The sequence below is a fragment of the Hypanus sabinus genome, chromosome 23 (assembly GCF_030144855.1).
Source record: "Hypanus sabinus isolate sHypSab1 chromosome 23, sHypSab1.hap1, whole genome shotgun sequence".
NCBI lineage: Eukaryota > Metazoa > Chordata > Chondrichthyes > Myliobatiformes > Dasyatidae > Hypanus > Hypanus sabinus.
Window position 1 is genome coordinate 14,651,458 of NC_082728.1, and position 25,258 is coordinate 14,676,715.

Genomic DNA, 25,258 nt, shown 5'->3' on the forward strand with positions numbered 1-25,258 from the left:
CACCACAGAAAGATAGAAAAACTCACATTGGATACATTCTTCAAACCCAGTAAATAAAATAGATACAGCACTTCTAATTATCTCATTGTGTTCTTCATGACATAATGGAATTATAAATGGTGTAAAATAGTATCAAGATCAGAAAATTTGTGGTGTTATGTTACCAATTCATCACTGTAGGAAAATCAGGGGCAATATTCATTCTTGAAGTGTACCTTTTAGAGACCAAAACACTCATTAAATATTAGTTAAGGAGAGATATTTGTTTAATTGCTTATGCATGCTTGAATGAATGGAAGCAATACACATGACAAAATAGATTTTAAAATGGAACCAAAAACGATAAACATTTACTAAGCTATAAACCTGAAGTAATAATTATTAACAATTTCTAGATTGTGAAAGAGAAGAATTTTAGTTTCTTTCATAAGGATTATGTATTTCAATGAACATTATTTGATGAAATTAATAACTTTTTAAAGTACAAAGATAAGGATATTTTTGGAGCATTTTAAAATGTTATTTAAAGGGATCCTCAGATGCTTATAAGCAAAATTATATAGATCTTTTAGAAATATATTTGTTATAGGACCTTGTGTAATTTAGAGCTTAGCAGATTCGAAACTTTAATGCCAATGTAGGTTTAATCTTTTCAGAAACATCAGTTTGTATGTTTTCTTTCTGGAGATTTATCTAATAATCTCATTCTGGGAAAAAGAGGAAGGAACAAATGTGCTGGAAGAATGATAGAGAGGAATACACTGTGACCAGGCTTACGTCTTTTTGCTTTCTCAGATTTCTTGTCCCCATTCACCAGGCCTATGTCTTTCCAATCTCTAAGATATCTACTGTTCATATACTGGGCATATTTCCCTAAACTCTCCACTAAGCAAAAGTCTAAACCATGGCACTCTTGGAAAAATAAAAATATTTGCTTTTGAATGCATCTTGGTCCAAGAGGAAATTCGGGCATTGTTGTGTTACACCACCAGTCGTTACAGCTAGTGACCAGATTAAAGTGGCAATTTTCAACTATCTTAGTATAAGAGATTACATTTTGAAATACATTTATGGCTGCATCAGGATACCTCTTGGCTATCATACCATCAGACATCTTCCTGCAGTTTTGCATGCCTAGTTTACCTGAATATATGCTTGCCATTTAAACCTCTCCAATGTCTCAAGCATCATTATATCTCGCACCATTAAATTGTAGCATTTTCTGCTGAAGTGATGCCTGGTAGCTTCAGTAGCTTTTCCATAACCACAAACCATCAGAAATGGAAACAGAAGTGGGCCATTTTGTCCCTTGTGCCTGTTTTGCCATTCAATAAGACCATGGCTAAACTTAACTTCAGACTGCTTTCCTGAACTAGCACCATTTCTCTTGATTGTCTTAATACATAAATATCAATCCAATTCCAAATGTTCACTTCCATCTGTGTGAAGAGATTTCTTCTCAACTCTATCTTGCATGGCTGATCCCTTTCATCTCAACCAGGATTCCTGGTTCTGGATGCTTCAACCATGGATAACATCAATTCAGGTAAAAGATCCTTAATCAGAACCTGAGTTGTTAACTCTGTTTTTCTTTCCAAAGACGTCACCTAACTTGCTGACTGCTTTTTGCATTTTCCTATTTTGTTCCAGGTTTGCTACATCTACAATTCTTAAAATTCTTTGGGGGAGGGGGGAGGAGGAATTATGTGTTCCAAAGAGATCACCTTTTTAAAAAAATACTCAAGAAAGTACAGTCCCAGTCTGATTTATTTCTTCTCATATGAGAAACCAGTATTCCAGGAATTAATTGATGAATCTTTTGATGCACTACTTCTGTTGCAGAAATATCTTCCTTTCAGTTAAACAGTACTGAATATAATAATCTAGAATTGTCTCACTAGAGCCCTCTATGGATGGATAAAGCCATTTAAGTTCCTTTCCTCAAGACCTCATGCAATAAAGACCAACATACTGTTTGCCCTGTTCATTATTTGTTAACTTTCATTAACTCAGGTTCCTCTGAATATCAACACTTTGCAACCTTTCACCTCTGAAATAAAACAAAATCACATTTCTTTCTTTTCTACAAAATGTAAATTTCTAACACATTGTATACAACAAAGATTATTGCCACTTCTGTCAGAGGCCTTTTCTCATGCCTTGACCAAATGTAATATTGAGAGAAAAATTATTAACTTATGATCATTTCAATACCTTGTAACATTGCAGAATTTGTGTAGAAGTTAAAAGGAACAGCCTGAATCACATATTCCTCAATATTAAGAGCATTTAGCTTTGCTCCCATGAGTACAGATTTTCCTGTTCCTGCATTTCCTGCTAACATTACTGGCTGACTCTTCTCAATCATTAGATCAATGAAGTAACGTAAGCGAATTGTCTCTGTTGTATGTACAAGAGCAGCCTTCATGATACAAAGTTGAAAAAAATTAATTTTATAAGCCTGCATTTGAGGCAGCTAAATTTTTAATATACTTATATATGGAAAGCAACTTTTACTAAGATTTCTAATCAAACATTCATTCACATAAAGTCTTATAGACCAGTGGTGACCATATTCAGAATAGAAAGATGTTAGATTACATTAGAGAACTCCAGCTATTATGTTACATTATCTGGCACTCGTTGCAAACTTTGGTGTGTCTCTGGTGATTAAGTTCGTTAACATCTGAACTTATTTAATAAAGCTATGATCCTTTTTTAATGCAAAAAGTTCTGTGGTTATGCATTTTCCATGGTTATGCAATTTCCTTAATTTTGCTTCACACACAAAGCTCCATGATTTTCACAGAAGTTCTTAAAAAAGATACATTTTAAATATGTAGCAAAAGAAAAATCCAAGGCAAAAACATTCATATATACAGTACATGTTTGCAAATCTGCTTATGAATTGCCATGGATTGTGGAAAGGATTGACTAAATGGGAAAATATTTAAGCAGTATGAAAGTACAAAAGCTTTCATACATAAACTATATCAATTTGGTCAAGTGCACCAAATGTCACATTTCACAATTTGCTGATAATTAAATGCTCAGTCCAATTATTAATATAAAGAAAAAATAGAAAGGAGTTTTAAGGAAATATGGATGAGAAAGCACGGCAAATAGGTTACTATATGGAAAAGTGTGTGGAAGTTATTCTAGAGTACATATCAGAAAACTAGACTATTTGTTAATTAGTGAGAGATTGCACTGTATTGATACTGAAAGAAATCTAGTTGTGCTTATAGAAAAATCTCTGCAGGCCAAAATACAGGTACATCAAGCAACTAAAAACGCAAATTATACATTAGCCTTTAAGCATTTAACTTTAGCTTTTAAACACAAGAGCAGGGAAGTCTTACAGCAAACATTTAGGACCTAGGTGGGAATGCATCTTAAGTATTACGTACAGTTTCAGTCGCCTTAACCAAGAAAGGATATAGAAGGAGCACAACTAAGACTCAACCATCTGATTTCAGTGCTAGCAGGTTTGCAACATGCTGCGAGCTAAAGTGTGATACTCCGTAGAGTTCAAAAGAATGTGAGAAGATGTAAATTCTTAAAGGTTTGACAGGCTACATGCAGTTAGATCCAGGATTTTAGATCCAGCAGATCTTAACTAAAAAAGCAATACGGAGAGAAAAAATCAGGTATGAGCTCAGTCTAGCCAGGAATATAAAAGGGGATAGAAAAAGCTTTTTTAGCTATGTGAAGAGAAAGAAGATAGTTAAGAACAATGTTGGCCCCTTGAAGAATGAATTGGGAGAAATTGCTATGGGAAACAGGGAAATGGCAACAGAATTTAATGCATACTTTAGATCTGTCTTCACCAGGGAGGTCACAAGCAATCTCTCAGATGTATGGATGGGCCAGGGTCATAAGATATCAGAGGAATTGAGACAGATTGACATTAGGAAAGAAACTGTGATGAGTAGACTGGTAGGACTGAAGGCTAATAAATCCCTGGGTCCAGATGGTCTGTATCCGAGGGTTCGAAAAGAGGTGGCTCAGGAAATTGCCGATGCATTGGTAATCATTTTCCAATGTTCCTTAGATTCAGGATCAGTTCCTGAAGATTGGAGAGTGGCTAATGTTATCCCACTTTTCAAGAAGGGAGGGAAGGAGAAAACGGAGAACTATCACCCTGTTAGCCTAACATCAGTCGTGGGGAAGATGCTTGAGTCCATTATTAAGGACGAAATAGTGGAACACCTTGATGGCAGTAATAGGATTAGGCCGAGCCAGCATGGATTTACCAAGGGTAAATCATGCTTGACTAATCTGTTGGAGTTTTTTGAGGGTGTAACAAGGATGTTAGACGAGGGTAAGCCAGTGGATGTTGTGTACCTAGATTTTCAGAAGGCATTCGATAAGGTGCCACATAGGAGATTGGTGAGTAAAATCAGAGCTCATGACATTGGGGGCAGGGTTTCAACATGGATAGAAAACTGGTTGGCAGATAGAAAGCAAAGGGTAGCAGTGAATGGGTGTTTCTCGGACTGGCTGGAGGTGACTAGTGGGGTACCACAGGGCTCTGTATTGGGACCACAGCTCTTTACGATTTATGTCAACAATTTAGATGAGGGCATTGAAACTATATCAGCAAGTTTGCTGACGATACTAAACTGGGTGGCAGTGTGACATGCGAAGAGGACGTTAGGAGAATACAGGGAGACTTGGATAGGCTGGGTGAGTGGGCAGATACTTGGCAGATGTCATTCAATGTGAATAAATGTGAAGTTATCCACTTTGGAAGCAGGAACAAGAGGGCAGAGTATTGTCTGAACGGTGTAGAGTTAGGTAAGGGAGAAATGCAAAGAGACCTAGGAGTCCTAGTTCATCAGTCAATGAAGGTGAATGAGCAAGTGCAACAGGCAGTGAAGAGGGCAAATGGAATGTTGGCCTTTATTACAAGGGGAATTGAGTACAAGAGCAAGGATGTCCTTTTGCATTTGTATAGGGCCCTGGTGAGACCACACCTGGAATATTGTGTACAGTTTTGGTCTCCAGGTTTAAGGAAGGACATTCTGGCAATTGAGGAAGTGCAGCGTAGATTCACTAGGTTGATTCCTGGGATGGCAGGGCTGTCTTACGCAGAGAGATTGGAGAGATTGGGCTTGTACACGCTGGAATTGAGGAGATTGAGAGGGGATCTGATTGAAACGTTTAAGATAATTAAAGGATTTGATAGGATTGAGGCAGGAAATATGTTCCAGATGTTGGGAGAGTCCAGTACCAGAGGGCATGGATTGAGAATAAGAGGTCAGTTATTTAAAACAGAGTTGAGGAAGAGCTTCTTCTCCCAGAGAGTTGTGGAGGTGTGGAATGCACTGCCTCGGAAGACGGTGGAGGCCAATTCTCTGGATGCTTTCAAGAAGGAGCTAGATAGATATCTGATGGATAGGGGAATCAAGGGATATGGGGACAAGGCAGGGACTGGGTATTGATAGTGAATGATCAGCCATGATCTCAGAATGGCGGTGCAGACTCGAGGGGCCGAATGGTCTACTTCTGCACTTATTGTCTATTGTCTATTGATTGGGGGCATTGATCCAGAATAAGGTATTTTAGAACTAAGAAAGAAGAAACATCTTTCTCAGGGGAACCTATGGAATTTCCTACCCTGGAAAGGAGAGTCAGTTATGTTCATTCAAATATGTCAAGTCAATACTTACTGCTCTAATAATAGATATGTCTGTCAAAGAAAATAGTTCTATTCCGTTCACACTATCTAGACCTTACATTATTTTGAAAACATAATTATATTTTCTTTCATTCCTTTTACATCCTTGACTGGTAGGATGACCAGAATTTTACCAAATACGACAACTGTGGCCCAGTCAATTATATAGTTCTAGAATCACTTCACTGTGCTTATATTCTATGTCCCACCAATAAAAATAAAGTAACATGAACCTTCTTCCACCTCGAGAGATACATAAACGCTTCAAGATGCTATCATTCCTCTAACGTTTATCCTGAATTCCTTGTCTTGTTTGCTATCTCCAAATTTCTGCACCTAACAAACCAATCCAGTGACATATTCCTGCAACCCAAAACTTTCTTGTTATCAACCACACTGCCAATTTTGAAATGACAGCCATGACATATAACTCTGCCATTAATGGGTATACTTCACAAGATGCAATGGAACATGATGAACTGCATTCACCAAAATATCCATTAATAATTATTCCTCGTCTTCTCTTCCTTAGCAACTTTCTAATGAAAGGCCATCAATATGAAATGTCAACCTTCTCCTCCTTGCTTCCTGACCTGTCATTCCATCATTCTCCAATTTTATTTCGGTTTTCTAGCAAGTGCAAGTTTTAACTTTTTATCCCAACTTGTCCCTTTGCCTTGTAGATCAAAGTTTTATGTTCCAGTTGTTTTATCATTTAGGAGTTTAAGAAATGCCTTGATGAAATACATGGAAACTGCATGAAATTAAATTTTCTCAAAAAGTTGGTTGGGTAGAACTATCCCTTAACAAAATCACATCTTGATTATTATCTCAGTACTGATGCAGTCTTGTGCCAAAATTTTGACATACTTTCCTTCCAGAGAATCTGCACTGAGGTCCTGCAGCACATTATTGCTCCAGATTCCACCATCTGTAATCTCTTGTACCTCCTTGATTATTTAATTCTTGATTATCCAAACCCATCTAAATGCTGATTTTGCCATGCTCAGGAATTATTTTCCAACAACCCTGAAATGCTCTGAGGGAGTCCTCCAGTATTTATAAAGTGGGTGTATGTATTTGTTGTGATCTGCTGCCACACAATCGCACAAAGCCTTACCTCTTACCTGGGTTGTGTTATGATGCTGTATTTTTTTTTAAATAATGTATTTCTTATCACATCATAAAGGTTCTCAGTGAGTCATGATAACTTTGAATAAATGAAGCACAGTGAAATACAACTCTGATTGGGCACTGTCCAAGATCCACATATAACTAGAAGATCTCTCTCGCTCTCTCCATCACTAATTCCATTGATTTAAATCTCTGCAGTTTTAACAATGACTGGCACTACTTCAATCTCATGACAAGGAAACTGCTGTCCAAAATGTCATATTTCAATCACATTCCGCTACAAAATCCACTTTACATACTTTTTCAAACTTCATTACCAGTGAATTTTTTCCCCAGCTATTCAATCCAGCAGCACTGCTATTTTCACCTACTATTTGTAATTCCATCACTGCCTTATTTGCCATTTACCCAATTAATTTTTCTAAAGCTGCTCAAAAATTACCCTTTTGACCTCATCTTAGTTTCCTGTGCAAAGGTCTGCTTTTGTGCCAGTCCTAATGAAAATCAATCCAGAGACTTGAAATATTTACAATTCCTCTCTCAACAGACAGGTGTCTCACTGCTGCACATTGCTGGTATTTTCCATTTTTGTTCCCTTATTGCTTTGCAAATACTCTTGATATATTTTTGTATATTAAACAAACCACATAAATGCAATTTTATCTTATTCATTTCCATACAGAAATTTTCAACACTCGATTCTCATTCTTAGAGGCCTAGAGACTGTGCTGGAGTTTGTTTCTATGGACAAATAGCTGTCCTCAAATACTTCTACTGATTTCAGAAATCAAGTGCTATCACCATTACTCTTTGGGCCAATGCAGATGAATGAATAAGACATGAATCATCATGGTCTATAAGACCCAGTACTATGTCATAAATGACATTTGCATGAAAGCTAAAGCAAAAACATGAGGACGATATTAAAAGTTTTAAAATAAAAATATATATTTTTGAATTATGTACCTGAAGTGGAGAATCAGAATCCAATTCAAATGCAGGCACTTTTTCTGACCAAGATATGAACCTCTTTGTTTCTGAATCAATATAATAATCAAATACAGTCCCTTGGGATGGGAACTTGACAGTTTTAAATTCATTCACCCACCATTTGCTGAATTCAACACGATAATCCACAAGCTGTAAAGTGTAATGCATAAATATGATCAAAATATTTTATGTATATACGCATTCAAAATATTGCATAACTCAATGTCTTTCAATGAACATACTGTTTTTACCACATCTATTCAATTCTTAGAAATTTGATTGACCAGAAAAATCTATCATCTTCTCAAGCAATTTAAAAATCATACATGTAACAAATGGAAATAGAGGTATCATTCAGAATTCTGGAGGACCACTGCTTGTGGAATTTTCTTGTTCACTCCTCCATCTCCACCAATACCTATAACTGAAAAACATCTTTGCTGAAATTGCAGAAAATATAATGCCCCATCTTTTACCTTCTCCTTTTCATCGTTCAGTATTCCAATCATATTTTACAGCTGAAAAGTTATTAATCCCCATTTCTTTCAATGTTATTCACATTATATTTTACAAAAGGGAGAATAAACACAAATTAGATAGTCACGATGTTATAATCTTTCTCTGATTTAGAAATCTGATTATCATGATCTGTAAGAAGACTATCTTGATGGATCATAGGCAAGGTCTCAGATTGTACTTCCCATGGTCGACAGCCAAAGGGATCCTATGAAAGGTGATTACAACTTAAGGACCCAGTCAAGGATGATCCAGCCCTGCCAGCTTCTAATAATATTTGATTGCAATCAATTACATTATTTTAACAAGAATGGAACATGCAAGGAATCAGACCAGGCAATAATAACAAATGACAAAATTTGATTGAACCTAAAGTACTTTATAATGCACCCAGGACTTACCTGATCTTGAAACATTGTACCTCCAAAACCCCAAACACAAGTAAACACAAAATATAGTTCATAGAGTTCCTTGGGAGAATCAGCAGGTACAGTGGCTGGGGTCAAAAGGCACTCCATCAGGTGAAGAACTGTCTGCACCATGGTGATCTCTGGAAGTGGAGTAATCTTCTTAAATCCTGTACGCAACTTTTCAAGACAGATCGGAAAATATTTATCGAACAATATTAGAAGATTTGCCTTTTCCGACTGTACCTCACGACTTTCAATCCAGCTAGCTACCACACTGATACACAAAAGAGAAAGTTATTTAATTATTAATGAAAATACAAAGGGAATCAAGTTAAAATTTTTGAGTTCAATCTTACCATGTCCATGAATTTTTGCATATTTGACAAGATCAAGCAAAAAAACACAGAAACATTCCAACCAAAAATGCTCTCTTTGGCACACTAGAGAAAATGTGTTTATGGTAGAGAAACAGCTCCCAACTTATAATGGACAATACTTTACTGATAAAGTGAGGTACCACAAACTTATCAAGGCCAAATATTTTCACAGGAACTACCAACAGGCCCAAGTGAGGAGAATTGAGGCTACAGTCAGAGGAGGATTCAACCTGATCAGTCATTTCCTTAAGGTATAGTACATTCAGACAATCTGACTACCTGTGAAATGTGCATTCACAGTAACTAATAGCTGAAGAGGAGATTTGTGAGAGTAAGTGATTTGTGATCTTGAATTAGGTTACAGCATAATAGTGGAAGTACCATTGATAATGCCTGTAGAAGGTATAACACAATCTCAAAAAAAGCTTTGAAGTTAAAGCTGAGTTAGTTAACTTGCTATAATCCATAAATCTGAATTTGGAATCATGGAGTCAAAAAGTCACACAGCATGGAAACAAACTATTCAGTTCACTAGATCCATCTGACCTGCAAGCACCCATCCATATTACCGTAATCCTATTTCCTTGCACTTGAATTCTAACTTTTAATACCTAGGCAATTTAAGTATTTGTCCACACATAAGACCATTGGATTATAGGAGCAGAATTAGGCCATTTGGCCCATTGAGTCTGCTCTGCCATTTCATCATGGCTGATCCATTTTCCTTCTCAGCCCCAATCTCCCATCTTCTCCTCGTATCTCTTCATGCCCTGACTAATCAAGAATCTATCCACCTCTGCCTTAAATATACTGAATGATTCTGCCTCCATATCTCTTAAATGCTGTCATCAACTCAGCTTCTACTACTATTTCTGGCAGTACTCATTACACTGGATGACAAAGCTCCTCAGATCCTCTCTAAGCCTCTAACCCATTACCCTAAATCTATGGCCACTAATTTTATTTACCTCTGATATTGGGAAAAGATTCCTACAGTAAACCAAATCTCTCATAATTTTATATACCTCAATCATGTAGCTTCTTAACCTCCTCTGTTCCACTATCAAAAGACCAAGTCTCTTCAATCTTTCCCGATAACTAAAACACTTCATTCCAGATAACTTCTCCAGTGTTATCCATTCTTTTCAATAGTATGGTGCCCAAATCAATGCAGTACTCAAGCTGAACTATGCTTTATATAGTTGAAATATAGCCTCCCAATTCTGGTATTCAACTAATGAAGGGAAGTATCCTATATGCATTCTTTACTAATTGGGGACAAAAGTTGAGAATAAAAGTACTTATCTGGTTGATTAAATTTTGTTTCTAGTCAATGGTGACTCCTTTGATGTTGATGGTGAAATACTTACTGATGTAAAAATCATTAAAATCGAGTGTGGCTGGAAAAATAAACTTGACATTGTCACAAAATGATCATTGCCTGCAACTTTTGTGACACAGATGTTTTATTCTTTAAGTATTGCTGCAGGGAGGCATGGTTGCTCCATTTTTGGAAAAATTGTAAATAGAATAGATCATTGTGCACTCATTAGCAAATATCGCCCGTTCTAATAATTTAATGTAAAGAAAAGCATTGCAGAAGCAGTTAACACTGGTTGCACTTAGGACACTCCCCTGAGGAACTCACAAATTGATGCCCTGGGATTGGGGTGATTGACTTCCAAGAACTACAAACACTTAACTTGTACAGCAATGACTCCAACTCATGCAGGGGTTTCCCCTTCACATTGTCAACAGTATTACCTGGGCTCCTTGCTATCTCACCTCATCAACTGCATCACTGGCCTGTCAAGGGTAGTCATTTTAGTCACATATAAAGGGTAAGGCATTTTTCAACTGTTTCGTGTACCACTGACTGAATTTGCTCAGCATATAGATCGTTATTAGGATGATCTCATCAACAATGATACATAATTCTAAAAAGCTCGTAGCATTTGCGAGTCCTTATCTCATTTCTGTCTTCTCACCATTACTGCCAGCTTTGAGATTTCAAGTTCCTGGCATTGATTGTTCTGTAATGTATTCACTCCTGGAGGAAAAATGGTTAGTGGTGGAATGACCCACCTTCTGTCCGATGCTTATTTTGTAATGCATCATTTAAGTATCTTGGTGCACCTGTAGCATTAATACCTCTCCTTTCAAAAGTGTACACCTAGTATCTGCAGTTAGAATACAATTTCTTTTGAACTTATAGTCTTCTAACATCTTTGGACTATTTTTACTGTGCCCATGGTGTTTTTTTTATCAATTATGCTATTGTTTGCACTGTTGTAACTATATGTTGTAACTATGTGGTTTTGTGCAGGTCTTGTAGCTTTAGTTTTTGGTCTTGTTTTGTCTGGTGGTTTGGAGCTCCTTTCCTGGGAACGCGCTAAGACGGTAGTGCGATATTAAAACGCAGCAGCCTCTCCGGACTCTGGATTGGAGATTGCCAAATGTTATGTGGATTTTCTGGTGTAGTCTGTTTTGTCATATGCTTTTGTGATATAATTCTGGAGGAACGTTGTCTCATTTTTTAACTGCATTGCATTTGTGGTTTCTAAATGACAAATAAACCGAATCTGAATCTGAATTTCTCTTCTGTAGTTTGTGACCTTTTAAGTCATCTCTTAAATAAATAACGTTCAACCATCTGCACTGTCGGAGAGCCAATAAGTTAAACAGACAGCACCAAATTTAACCTGAGCTTATTGTAAACAATTCACACTGTGTATGCAGTACACTATTGTGCTGTCTTTGAAGATTCTGGGTGCCAACAGACTTCCTGACCACACATTCTAATTGTATTATATATCTTCTTAATTCAATTTTAACAGAAAGTGTTTCAACTTTATTATTTATTGTTATCGTCTCATTTTATAGACTAATTTGGGCAATAAAATATAAAGTAATATCTTACGGACTCCATCCAAGATCTGCAGGGTTGATGTAAAGTATTCCTGCTCGTGACACAGTAGCTGGTGTAGCAGTTTTCAGGTGACTTATTTCAAAAAGCAAACGCATTGTTGGGTTCAGTGGAATTCGTTCATTGCTAGCAAGAGTTAGCACCTTCGCATTGTGAATAAGTCAAATTACAAAAAAAAGAAATAATTTAATTTCCCTGAGAAACTGAGAAAAAGAATAGCTTTTAATTGTAATAGTTTTTTTTGGAGAAAAGTATCCCAGTGTACAATAGATTAAACCCCAAAATTGTCAGCATTATTAGCATTTTTTTATTTTTATTTCACAACTAAAGTTTATGTTACTGTCACTCAGAGTAAAAGCAACTAATTTTCTATAAAACAAAGGGGAAGCCAGAAAACTTTAAGTGAATAAACCAAGGCAAATCTGTTCTGTTTGCACATAATTTTTCACTTAGTGGAACTTTATCAATAAAATGTCAAATGGAGACATTGATAATATACTGAAAATACTTGTGCAAAAATGAGAATATTATTTATGAACAATTCAGTTCATAAAGTATAAAAACTGTTATTTATAGTTTCTTTCTAACATTAAGAAAGGTAAACATTCATTGCTTTATTCACACTAAAAGTGTTTACCACTAAAGAAATGGAAAACTGTAGAAGGACACTTAATCCTTCAGCTGTGAGTAGACCAATATAAAATTACTTAAAGGTATTATAAAAAGAATTTGCCATTCAGTGGCTTCTGTAGTTCATGCTATTCAGTTTCATGGTAAAGTATTTTTGCTATGCGAGAATTCAAAATCTCAACAATGTAAATAAAAAATATGTGGAACAAGTCAGACTGCAATTTGCTAACTTTGTGAGGAGGTGTGGACAATACTTATGAGCAAGGCCTAATGTGATCAAATTGAATATTCAACCAAGACAGATTCAGATATCACATACAAAATGTTGGAGTAGCTCAGCAGATCAGGCAGCATCTATGGAAAAGAGTATAGTTGACATTTCAGTGACGAAGGGTCTCAGCCCGAAACGTTGACTACTCTTTTCCATAGATGCTGCCTGGCCTGCTGAATTCCTCCAGCATTTTACGTGTGTTGTTTGGCTTCCAGCATCTGCAGACTTTCTCTTCTCCAGATTCAGATATGTAGGTTTTCTAATTTACAGCTCTTCTGTCAGAGTGCTTACAAAGAAGCCAACAAAGTAGGAAGAGCATAAGCATAGGAAATGGTAAAGAGAAGCAAAGAGGTTCTGTTTGGGGCTAAAAATAGATAAGCAAATAAAAAAGCGGGTGAAAATAAGCAACACAATAACAATTACTTTATCAATGAAACCAGTAAAGCAGCAGCTTAAGAATTGACAAAAAGTTGGATTTTTAGTTCTTTTCTAGACAACAAAGGCATGTCAGGTCTCTTTGATCACTTCTGATGCACAACCTGTGAAATATATTATTAAATGGACATGTTAAAGATCCAGCTTTGGATATTAAGCCTCCTCAAACGTGTCATGCATATAGCGCATTACATGGTATAATGGATGGCACTTTTGAGGAAGAAGCCTTCCATAATTTGGGTATACAATAACTTGGCCATAATATTGAAAACTGACCACTGCTTTGGAAGGTAAGGGTTAAATGAGCAAGTCTGGAAGGGAGAAGAAAAAATGGGAAGCGAGAAAATCCAAAGAGTGGGAAAAAATAATTCAGGGAAATTTATCTGGGTGAATGTGTGTATAAGATGAATTAGAGAGGAGTTCTAGCAACAAATGGGATAAAATAATAATAGATAAGGAAATTTAAAGCTTTGGGGTTTTTATTAGGTTCAAAGTAAATTCATTATCAAAGTATATATCCATTGCCATATACTGCATTGAAATTAATTTACGCAGTCATTTACCATAGAATTTACAAAAAAATCTACACATGAAATACAATGTTAGAAGAAATAAACAGGCAGACTATTACTTAGATGAGGAAAGAATTCAAAATGATGCAAATAGATTTGGGAGCCTTTGTGCGGGATATCCTAAAGGTATCTTCCAGGTTGAGTTGGTGGTGAAGGCCGCAAATGCAATGTTGGCATTTATTCCTAGAAGTATAGAATATAAGAGCAGGAATGTAATGTTGAGGCTCTGTAAGGCACTTGTGAGACCATTTGAAGTATTGTGTGCAGTTTTGAGCTCCTTATTTTAGAAAGCATATGCTGAAATTAGAAAGGGTTCAGAGAAGATTTACAAGAATGATTCCAGGAATGAAAGGATTACTGTATGAGGAATGTCTGGCAGCTCTTGGGCTGTATTCCCTGGAGTTTAGGAGAATGAGGGGAGGAATCTCATAGAAACATTCCAAATGTTAAAAGGCCTGAACAGATTAGGTATAGCAAAGTTATTTCCCATGGTAGGAGAGTCTAGGACAAGAGGGCACGACTTCAGGATTGAATAATGTCCATTTACAACAGAGATATGGAAAAATTACTTTAGTCAAGAGGGTGATAAATCTGTGGAATTTGTTTCCATGAGTGGCTGTGGAGGCCAAGTCATTAGGTGTATTTAAGGCAGAGATAGATAGGTTCTTGATTATCCAGGGCATCAAAGGGTATGGGGAGAAGGCAGGGGAGTGGGGATGATTGAAAAAATTGGATCAGCCCATGATTGAATGTCATTGCAGACTCAATGGGCCCAATGGCCAACATCTGCTATATCTATGGTCTTATAAACATTGACAAACAAAAAAATATACACGAGTTGTAAAGAGTCCTTGATTGTAGGTCATGAAATCAATTCTGAGTAGTGATAATTGACATTAACTGCACCATTCAGCAGTCTGATGGGTGTAGCCAGAAATTCTAACACATGAGGTCATATGGGTAGAAATGGGGGAACAGAAAAAGGAAAATCTAATTTTCAGGGCATACTATTGATTCCTAAGCAATTTGTATGAGACAAGTGCAAAGAAGGATTAAAAAAAAGTTATTATAGTGGATTTCAACTACCCTTACACTAAATTAGGGCAGGGCAGGAAGTATAAAATTCTTGGAATGCATTCACTGGAATGAGTTTAAGCAACTTTTGTTTTTTAGCAAATACAGACAAGATAGGGACTTCTGGATTTAATATAACAAATCAACTTAAGGAAATGTTCTATCAAAAATGGAGAATAAAACTGCTGAAGAAAGGAAAGGGTTAGTGCAATTCTCAAAAGAATGTCTAAAGTTTTGCTAAATATTTTAAGATACTATCTTGAATAGAGGTGATACAAGTTATTAAATCATGATCCAATCCAAATATGACATTATGTGTCAAAAACTACAAAAATATAGTAAGAGTTGGCATTCCATTATTTGAAAATGTTTTCTTATTCAAGCAAAGTTAGCCCCCCTATACTGACTATTGAAATGTTGACCAACCTTGTTGTCGTCCATCACAGTATTAAGAGATTCAATCCACATTGGATCAATGTCACCATCTAACACAATCCATTTTGGTCCATCATGTGAAATGTTGGCCAGGTCACGCATTATGGTTGAAAAAAGTCCTGAAATGCCGAAACAAAGCCATTAAATATAACCTTTCAAAGTCTATACGGGTATCCGTCCCCCTCTTTTCCTTCGCTACATCGACGACTGCATTGGCATTGCCTCCTGCACGTATGCTGAGCTCGTTGACTTCATTGACTTTGCCTCCAACACCTCCCCTCCCCTTTCTTGATCTTTCTGTCTCCATCTCTGGAGACAGCTTATCTACTGATATCTACTATAAGCCTACAGATTCTCACAGCTACCTGGACTATTCCTCTTCCCACCCTGTCTCTTGCAAAAATGCTATCCCCTTCTCACAGTTCCTCCGTCTCCTCCACACCTGCTCTCAGGATGAGGCTTTTCATTCCAGGATGAAGGAGATGTCTTCCTCTTTTAAACAAAGGGGCTTCCCTTCTTCCACCATCAACTCTGCTCTCAAACGCATCTCTCCCATTTCCCGCACATCTGCCCTCACCCCATCTGCCCACCACCCCACTCAAGATAGGGTTCCCATTGTCCTCACCTACCACCCCATCAGCCTCCAGGTCCAACGTATAGTTCTCCGTAACTTCCGCCACCTCCAACGGGATCCCACTACCAAGCACATCTTTCCCTCCCCCCCCCTTTCTGCTTTCCGCAGGGATCGCTCCCTATGCGACTCCCTTGTCCACTCGACCCCCCCCCCCCATCCCTTCCCACCGATCTCTCTCCTGATACTTATCCTTGTAAGCAGAACAAGTGCTACACCTGCCTTTACACTTCCTCCCTCACCACCATTCAGGGCCCCAGACAGTTCTTCCAGGTGAGGCGACACATCACCTGTGAGTCGGCTGGTGTGGTATACTGCATCCGGTGCTTCCGGTGTGGCCTTTTATATATTGGTGAGACCCGACGCAGACTGGGAGACCGTTTCGCTGAACACCTACGCTCGGTCCGCCAGAGAAAGCAGGATCTCCCAGTGGCCACACATTTTAATTCCACGTCCCATTCCCATTCTGATATGTCTATCCATGGCCTCCTCTACTGTCAAAATGAATCCAAACTCAGGGTGGAGGAACAACACCTTATATACCGGCTGGGTAACCTCCAACCTGATGGCATGAACATTGACTTCTCTAATTTCTGTTAATGCCCCTTCTCCTCTTCTTACCCCATCCCTTACATATTTAGTTTTTTTCTCTCTCACTCTGCCCATCACTCTGCCTGTTCTCCATCTCCCTCTGGTGCTTTCCCCCCCTTTCTTTCTCCCGAGGCCTCCCGTCCCATGATCCTTTCCCTTCTCCAGCTCTGTATCACTTTCACCAATCACCTTTCCAGCTCTTAGCTTCATCCCCCCACCCCCCCGGTCTTCTCCCATTATTTCACATTTCCCCCTCCCCCCACTACTTTCAAATCTCTTAGTATCTCTCCTTTCAGTTAGTCCTGATGAATGGTCTCGGCCCGAAACATCGACAGCGCTTCTTCTTATAGATGCTGGCTGGCCTGCTGCATTCCACTAGCGTTTTGTGTGTGTTGTTTGAATTTCCAGCATCTGCAGATTTCCTCGTGTTTGAAATATAACCTTTACTCAATTCAGAATAATAATTCATTTATAAGCACGTTATGAGCATGGGTTTATAATATTACAAACTATGCAAAGATTTTCTGCATTTTCTCAGCTCATGATATTGTGTCAACCTACATGAGTATGCTTCTTGATCAACCAAACCTTCCATAACTGCACAACCCATAACCTCGATTTTCCTTACAGCCATGTACCAATGTCCCAATTATATCAAACTCTATCAACACACCCAGCAGATGTGAAAAAACTACACCTAACATCTCCCTTAACCTTTCCTCCATTCACCTTAAATGGATGTCCTCTGGTATTGGCCATTGCTGCCCTAGGAAAACAGTGTGCATTATCCTCTCCATTTATGCCTCTTATAATCCTATACACTTCTATCAAGTTCCCTCTCATCTTCCATGCTCCAGAGAGAAAAACTGTGGCTTGCACAAAAGAAATGTTCTCTAATTCAGGCAGCATCCTGATAAATCCTTGTCTTTCTCAAATGACATGTTTTCTAATCCAGCCAGCATCCTGATAAATCTGCTTTGTAACCTCTCTATAATGAGGTGACCATAACTGAACACAATACTCCAAATGTGGTCAAACCGGAGTATTAGAGAACTTCAACATTACTTCACATTTCATGCATTAAGTCTTCCAACCATTTTGATTTGCAAGATTCCTGCTGTTAGTTGGAAGTTTTAGCCAAAAACATTTGCACAACCTGGCTGAAATTTCTACAAATTTTACAGTGGGAAGTCAGATGAATGGGATAGATGGTTGAGGTAGATTAAACATCCTCGTTAATCCTCTTTAGCTGCAGTATAAATGCACTCTCATAAAACTGAAATTGTACTATAAGACTTTAGATCATATTGACTTTAGTCCATAAATAGTTTAGTTGTCAGGTTCCCTCTACAAACACACGAAAAACACACTTCATTTTGAGAAGTGCAATTTTTTGCTGTCCAAGTCTATATTAATGTTTGGACAATAATTTTTGCATAGCTGTTAAGTGAGCATATAGGTGATCCAGATTTGCTTTTACAATGCTCTGAAATAAATATATTGATTTTATATTAGAATTTCACCCGTAGGTGATCTTTATTTAAAAATGAATATAAAATAAATATATAGAAAGGGCATTAGGTGCTTTGAAGATCTTTTCACAGATAAGTGCTTTCAAACTTTTGAACAATTGTCTGTAAAGTTTGGCCTCATTTCTTTAGACATCTCCAAATTAGACATTTTATCAACCCTTTAATATCAAACTTTCCTGAGGTACTCGTTAAAAATGTTCTGGATTTGTTTCTTTATATGAATCCATTAGGTAAAGGTTTAATTTCTACTATTCAAGATATGTTAATAATGTTGAGGCGAGCCCCCTTTGATAAAATTAAAACTGCCTGGGAGCACGATTTAAAATTTTCTTTGTCCGATGAGGTTTGGGATTCAATTCTCAAGTCAGTTAATTCAACTTCTCTATGTGCTCACCACTGCCTTTTACAGTTCAAGGTGACACACAGGGCTCTGTCTAAAACTAAATTGTCACAACTTTATCCTGATATTAACCCCTGTTGCGATAAGTGTACAGGGGGCAAGGTTTCCCTTATTCATATGTATTGGGCTTGTCCTAGCATGCAGAAATTCTGGAGAGTTTTTTAAAACTTTATCTCATATACTTAATTGCTATTTGGCACCTAACCCTCTGATTGCTCTTTTCGGTAGTTCAGGAGAAGTTGACATGCATTTGACTCTGACTAAATGTCGTACATTGTCTTTCGCCTCTCTTTTGGCCAGGCGTGCAGTCTTTCTTAGGTGGAGAGATGCTGCCCCACCCACTCATGCTCAATGGCTCAGAGATATTATGCCCTGCTTAGACCTTGAAAAGATTCATTATTCACTTCTTAATTCGGACATAAAGTTTCAAAAGGTGTGGGGACCCTTTCTTGAATATTTTCATAATTCCTGTTTAGATAACCCTTTTTTTTTCTTATGCATTTAAATCGCTTACTTCCAGCTTCTTACGGTTAAGGTTTATAGTTTTTTTTAATCTGTAAACATATTACAGATTAGGTATTAGGCAATATACCTTCTTTTTATAAATACAGCTCTGTGGCAATAAAGTTCAGATTAACCTTTTCATATGTCGTAAGGTTGGCTTAGAGTTGGGTAGTGGGAGGGTGGGGTGGTAACTAATTTTATACAATTCTACTATGGGTGCTTTCCTTAACTGTTATGAACTGTACTTTTGATATGTTCGTTTTGCACTGTATAAAGCTCTATTTTTAAACTTTTTTTTGTTTTGTTGCATTGTAGAAACTCATAAAAATTAATTAGAAATAAATAAATAAATGTTTCCAGGCTATAATCCTTTTTGGTAGGGTGAGCATTCGTAGTCCATCCTTAATTATCCAGGAAGTGAATCACTGGCCATCTCACTAAGCAATGAAGAAGCAATTGCACTGGCAACAAAGGAGGTTTATAATTCCTTATTTTTTCTTCCTTACTTTTATCAATATATTTCCTTACTTACTTGAATTGAAATTAACCAGCCACTGTTGGGGATTCAAATTCATTTCTCCAGATCCTGACCTCTAGATACAAATGCAGTAACATTACACTGTGCTACTTCACAACTATTTTCAATGGAGCTACAATAAAACTTCCATATACATGCAGATCATGTCTGAGTCAACTGCCCGCTAAAGTTCAGATGGCAGAGCAAGAGAAACCCCAAGGAAACTCGTCTTCCTCCATGCATTCTAGAAATGAATTTTACATCAGTGATTAACCAAGTAGATACTACCTTTCCTTTATCACTTGTGCTTAGCAATTCAAACCAATTACCGTCTTTCCATTCCCTTGTTGCTGGGTTAATAATCCCAAACAATTCATCACAAGTCACAGCTTTGGGATCTAGATCAACACTGATGGCTTTTCGTTTCAGGTTCAGGTAAGTTGTTTTCAAGGAATGCATTACCTGCAAAGTTAAACAAAAAGCAGTAAGACTGAAAATTAATGATCAAAATCATTGTCTAGTATTAGCCTATCTTATTTGCCACTTGTCAGTCTATGCCTGAATGTTGTCAGGATATAACATACTTCATTTTCTAGGGAGGGAGAATGGAATTAAACATTGTTCACTGATAATTATGCACTTCTGATATGATGGGAAGGTAGGCAATCATGAACATAGTTCTCCTGTCCTAAGAAACACCTGTTAGGTGTTGGAGCTTAGACAATTGATGTTCAACAAACATTACCATCTTTGTTTGTATGTGGTGTGGCTCCAGATATACTTAAACTTCAGACCTACCAAGGCTTCCAATTGAAGTATATTCAGCCCTTCTGACTCCCAGTGATTCTTTCAAGCAGTATTCAACATGTACTGATTAATCTTTTACAGTACAACATAAGATGACAGTCTGCAGGAGGTTTTCTGGCTCAGGTTTGACATTATGTCATCCAACTTCCCAGAATTTGAAGAAAACTCCCAAAATGACTCGATCCAAGATGTACAACATTATGTGAATACCCCTCATGGGATTCTTTTGCTTATGGTTATCCATATTTTCCAGAGTATTATTATCAACCTTACTTGTCATGAGACAATGGGAATGAAGCACAGTAAGGGCAGGTTGGTCAAGGACATTTTCTTGTAGATATTGGTAGATGATTCATTCTTATACACCTTATAGAAGTGACTAAAATGATGAGGGCCATAGATAAGGTGAATGCATACAGTCTTTCCCAGAGTTGGAAATTAGAAGGCATAGATCTAAGGTGAGAGGGGAGAGATTTAATAGGAACCTGAGGAACAATGCTTTCCACACAGAGTGGTCACTCCCAGAGGAAATGGTTGAGGCATTAACAACATTTAAAAAGTTGGATGTTGCTGGGTACATAGATAGGAAAGGTTTAGAGTAAAATAGGCCAATTGAACTAGCTTAGATAGGTATCCTGGTTGAAATTGACTAGTTGGGCTGAAGGGCCTGTTTTCATGATGTATGACTATGATCCTGCCTTAGAAGAGTAACCACAAGCACTGCAGTAGTTGAAAAAGGCAGGTCCTTGACATGATCAGAAATACTGACGATTCAGTTTCTGTGGTCAGACACACGCACACACACTATATTGCTCAATAGACTGAAATTTAGCAATTTTATTTCTATGATTAAGGAAAGGAAAGAGAGAGACAGAAAAAAAAATTGTCTGGTTAGCCTGACATGAGTAGTAAGGAAAATATAAGAATTATTGAAGGAAATGATACTTCAAAAATAATATTAGGCTTAGGCCAAGTCAACATGGACTTATCAGGGGGTGATCATTTTTGACATAGCAATTAGACATTTTTGAGACTGTATTTAGCAGATGGGAAAGGGCAAATCAATTTGATGCTGTTTGATGCATTATTGTGCAAATTTATAACATAAGAATTGAATGCTGGATAAATAAAAAGAGAGCGTGAATAAAAAGTTTTTGGGTTGGGAAGTTGTGATTATTGATTACCATGGACACTGATGCTGATATCCCAGGAATGCATCATCTATAACAATGATTTGAATGAGGAAGGAGCATTGATGCTCATATACCCCAGTTTCATGATGTTCTAAGTGTTAGGCGAAGGTTGTAAGCAGGGTACAGGCAGGCTCAGGGACATATATAAAAAAATAAGCAAATGGGGCCATGGAATACAATGTTAAAAAAAAAATCAGGGTATTCATCTTGGTAGAAGATAACAGGAAAGCAGAATTTTCTTTGAATGCAAAGTGATTGAGTGGTGTTTGTGCTAGGGGGAGCCTAAACATCATTGTACATTAAATATTGAAAGTTAATATACAGGCTTAGCGAGCAATTAAGTAAAATATCATGTTGGGTTTAATTTTTAGAGGAATTGAGTAAAAGAGTGGAGACATCTAGTGAGATATCTGGAGTATAGTGTACAAGTCTAGTTTGCTAATCTTAATCACACTTTCAATATAGAGGGAGTACAATGAATTCACTGGACTAAATTCTGGGATGGCATGATTGTTGTTTGCAGAGAGATTAGGTAAACTAAGCCTGTACTCTCTTGAGATTTACAAAGGTAATAGGCAATATAATGTAAATAAATAAAATTCCTGAGAGGTTTTGAGTTTATTTTTTTCTGGTTGGATTTCTAAGGGATCATAATCTTAATAGAAAAGAGAGGCTATTCACAGAGAACTTTCTTTGCCAAGATTAAGGAGAATTTTTGGAAAGATCTGTCCAAGAGGGCTGTGGAGATTTAGTGGCTGATTGCAATTAAGGTAGGGACTGATAGTTTTGTAAGCAGTGATCAATCAAAAGGAGTAAAATGGCCTATTCCTCATGTTATTTCTTTCATCACATCTCTCACAAAGTACTGGTAATATTACTCTCTCTCACTGGGAAAAAATTGAGGTCAACAAAAAGAAAAAATACACCTGTTTCTTTAGCATTGGAAATTGTTGCGGTTCTGTAGTCTGATAAACCAAGGTCAGATGTTCATAATCAGGAATCAACTGATTTCCTCAAACACTTAAATTGTGGATCATGGTACACCATAAGGATATGAATGAACTTGGAAACAAACAGTCACTATCTCAAGCATTTCAGACAGATATTTACCTGTGATTTTCCAGTTCCAGCATTGCCAACAATGAAAACTGAGTGACGTACTTGAAGTATTTCCTCCAGCTGAATTACCTTCAGGACAAAGTTATCTTCAGGTTGCAGATGAAGTTCTATAATTGACTGCTTAACAATCTATGTAAATATAAGAACATTTGTCATGTTAAAAAAGTAAATTCTTAAAGTAAATATGAATTACCTTAAAATTACCCATAATATGAAAACAGTAATATTTACTGTAATATAAAAATAAGTCCCTAGAATTTACAGTGAATCAAGGAGAATGCAGTGCTGCATTCAGAAAATGCAATGACAAGAGATTGAAGGAGAAACATGAAATGCTAGTAGCTATATATGTATGCTGGAGAGTGAAGAATTAGGCATTAAATTCTAAGAGAAAGAAACAGACTTCTTAGGATAGAGACAAGGAGATTTTTTTCACTGGTTGTGAATCCTTGATATTCTCTCTCCCAGAGGGTTGATCAGGTAACTGCAATTTGGAAAAAAGTTCAAAATAAATTTAATATCAAAATAAACTTATGTCACCATATACAACCCTCAGATTCATTTTCTTGCAGGCATACTCAATAAATCCATAACAGAATAATAACCATAATAGAATCAATGAAAGACCTCACAAACTATGGCATTCAACCAGTGTACAGAAGACAACACATGGTGCAAATACTAAAGAAATAATAATAAATAAATAAACAATAAATATCAGGAACATTAGATGAAGACACTTTGAAAGTGAGTCCATGGACTGTGGGGAAATTTCAATGATAGGGCAATGAAATGCTCCACCACACATCTATAATGTATATGTCTTACTGAATCTTTGCAAACACTTAAGGAAGTGTTGTGCTTTCTTTGTAATTGCACTTATGTGCTGGGCACAAGGTAGGTCCTCTGAAATGACAACACTGAGGAATTTACAGTTGCTGACCCTCTCCATCTCTGATCCTCCAATGAGAACAGGCACATGGACCTCTGGTTTCCTCTTCCTGAAGTCAATAATCAGCTCCTTGTCTTGCTGACATTGAGTAAGAGGTTGTTGTGGCATCACCCAGTCTGATTTTCAATTTTCTTCCTATATGCCAATTCATCACAACCTTCGATTCAGCTTACAACAGTGTCGCTGTCGCCAAACTTGAATATGGCACTGAATGGCTGAACAAGCTCAAAGGGGTTAATGGTGTAACAACAGATGATGCTGTGGCTAGTGATCCTGCCAGAGTCTCAGGGTTGATCCTGACCTTAGATACTGTGTAGAATTTGCATATGGTCCAGTTGGCTAGTAAGTTGACACTGAGTGCTGTTGCTCACTCCCATCTTTTTTAGAGGTTAATTGACTACTGCAAATCATCCATTTGTGTTGGAGAGAAGCAAAAACAATAAAAGTTAAGTTGATGGACATGAAAGAGAAATTAAGTTGCCAGGATACCAGGAAATAAAGAAGTGAGAATGAGAGTTCGCATAGATGCAATGGGCTGAGTGACCTCCTACTGTATTGTAAAAAATAAATAAATAGCCAATATGTGTTTCTATTTTCTCATGCTCTTTTCTTATAGACTTTTCTATATTTATATCATCACTACATAACAATAACACACTACAACAGGAGTATCCTAGATTGAAAAAGGCTCTAATATTGATAGGAAACATATGTATAAAATACAGCATTCTAAGTGTGGGCAACCATTGCATTATATCTGTTCAGGTAGTGGAAATGTGTCCTTACAAAATTCACAAATTGCAAATATGAATAAAATTCGATCTCACAGAATTTATAAGGAAAAAAAGTAAATAAATAAACACAAATTCGCATTTTTCAACACAAGATTTCCTAATGGAAGTCAGATGATGCAGCTTTACAATATTAATATTGCAATACAAACTAGTTTCTAGGAACTCAACACTCTGTAACTTGGGAGTTGTCTGTATAAACATAAGACTAATACTTTAAAAGTATATGTATGTATATACATACACTGTACGCATGACATTTTATTTATGCATAACTGATTCTACAAAAATATTCTGACTAGGGTCATTTGAAAATTCTGTGTTTACATACATAATGTAATCAAGTCATCATTTTGCAAATGATGAGAACTAAATGTATGAACTTTAGTATTACCTGTTCAAATTCTAAATCTCTCTTTCTTGGCACATCAAGGGCTGGGAATAGATCTCCTATAAGCCCCATAAAAACAGGCAAATCATCTGTTACTATCTTAGGAATATTAAAATCTCTCAAGGCTCTCATAAGGACCTGGTCTTCTGGGCGATTTGGATCTCCTCTTTTCAAAGAGCCAGCCACAACCAGCACAGACTTAATAGCCCGCAATCCCCAATCATAGTGGTCCTGCAAGAGAGATATTATTGATAAAAATCGTGTCTTTTTATGAAAACAGTTAAAAGAAATGGCATCAACTGCTTTGAAAATACAAAGTAAACATCATTTTCTACAAAATCAGATATCTTAAAACTTTTAAGTACATTGGGCATGTA

The 25,258-nt window shown here is 37.0% G+C and overlaps 1 protein-coding gene across 1 annotated transcript in view; it reads right to left on the reverse strand.

Annotated features, from left to right (window-relative positions):
- The window catches only part of LOC132380342 (dynein axonemal heavy chain 17-like), a 247,591-nt gene that overhangs the window by 87,053 nt on the left and 135,280 nt on the right, over positions 1 to 25,258 (reverse strand). Inside the window, 8 exon segments of the mRNA XM_059949089.1 lie at positions 2,215 to 2,422; positions 7,784 to 7,957; positions 8,725 to 9,007; positions 12,031 to 12,179; positions 15,445 to 15,572; positions 19,958 to 20,090; positions 22,739 to 22,876; positions 24,885 to 25,112. Of these exon segments, the coding sequence (XP_059805072.1) occupies positions 2,215 to 2,422; positions 7,784 to 7,957; positions 8,725 to 9,007; positions 12,031 to 12,179; positions 15,445 to 15,572; positions 19,958 to 20,090; positions 22,739 to 22,876; positions 24,885 to 25,112 (1,441 nt within the window).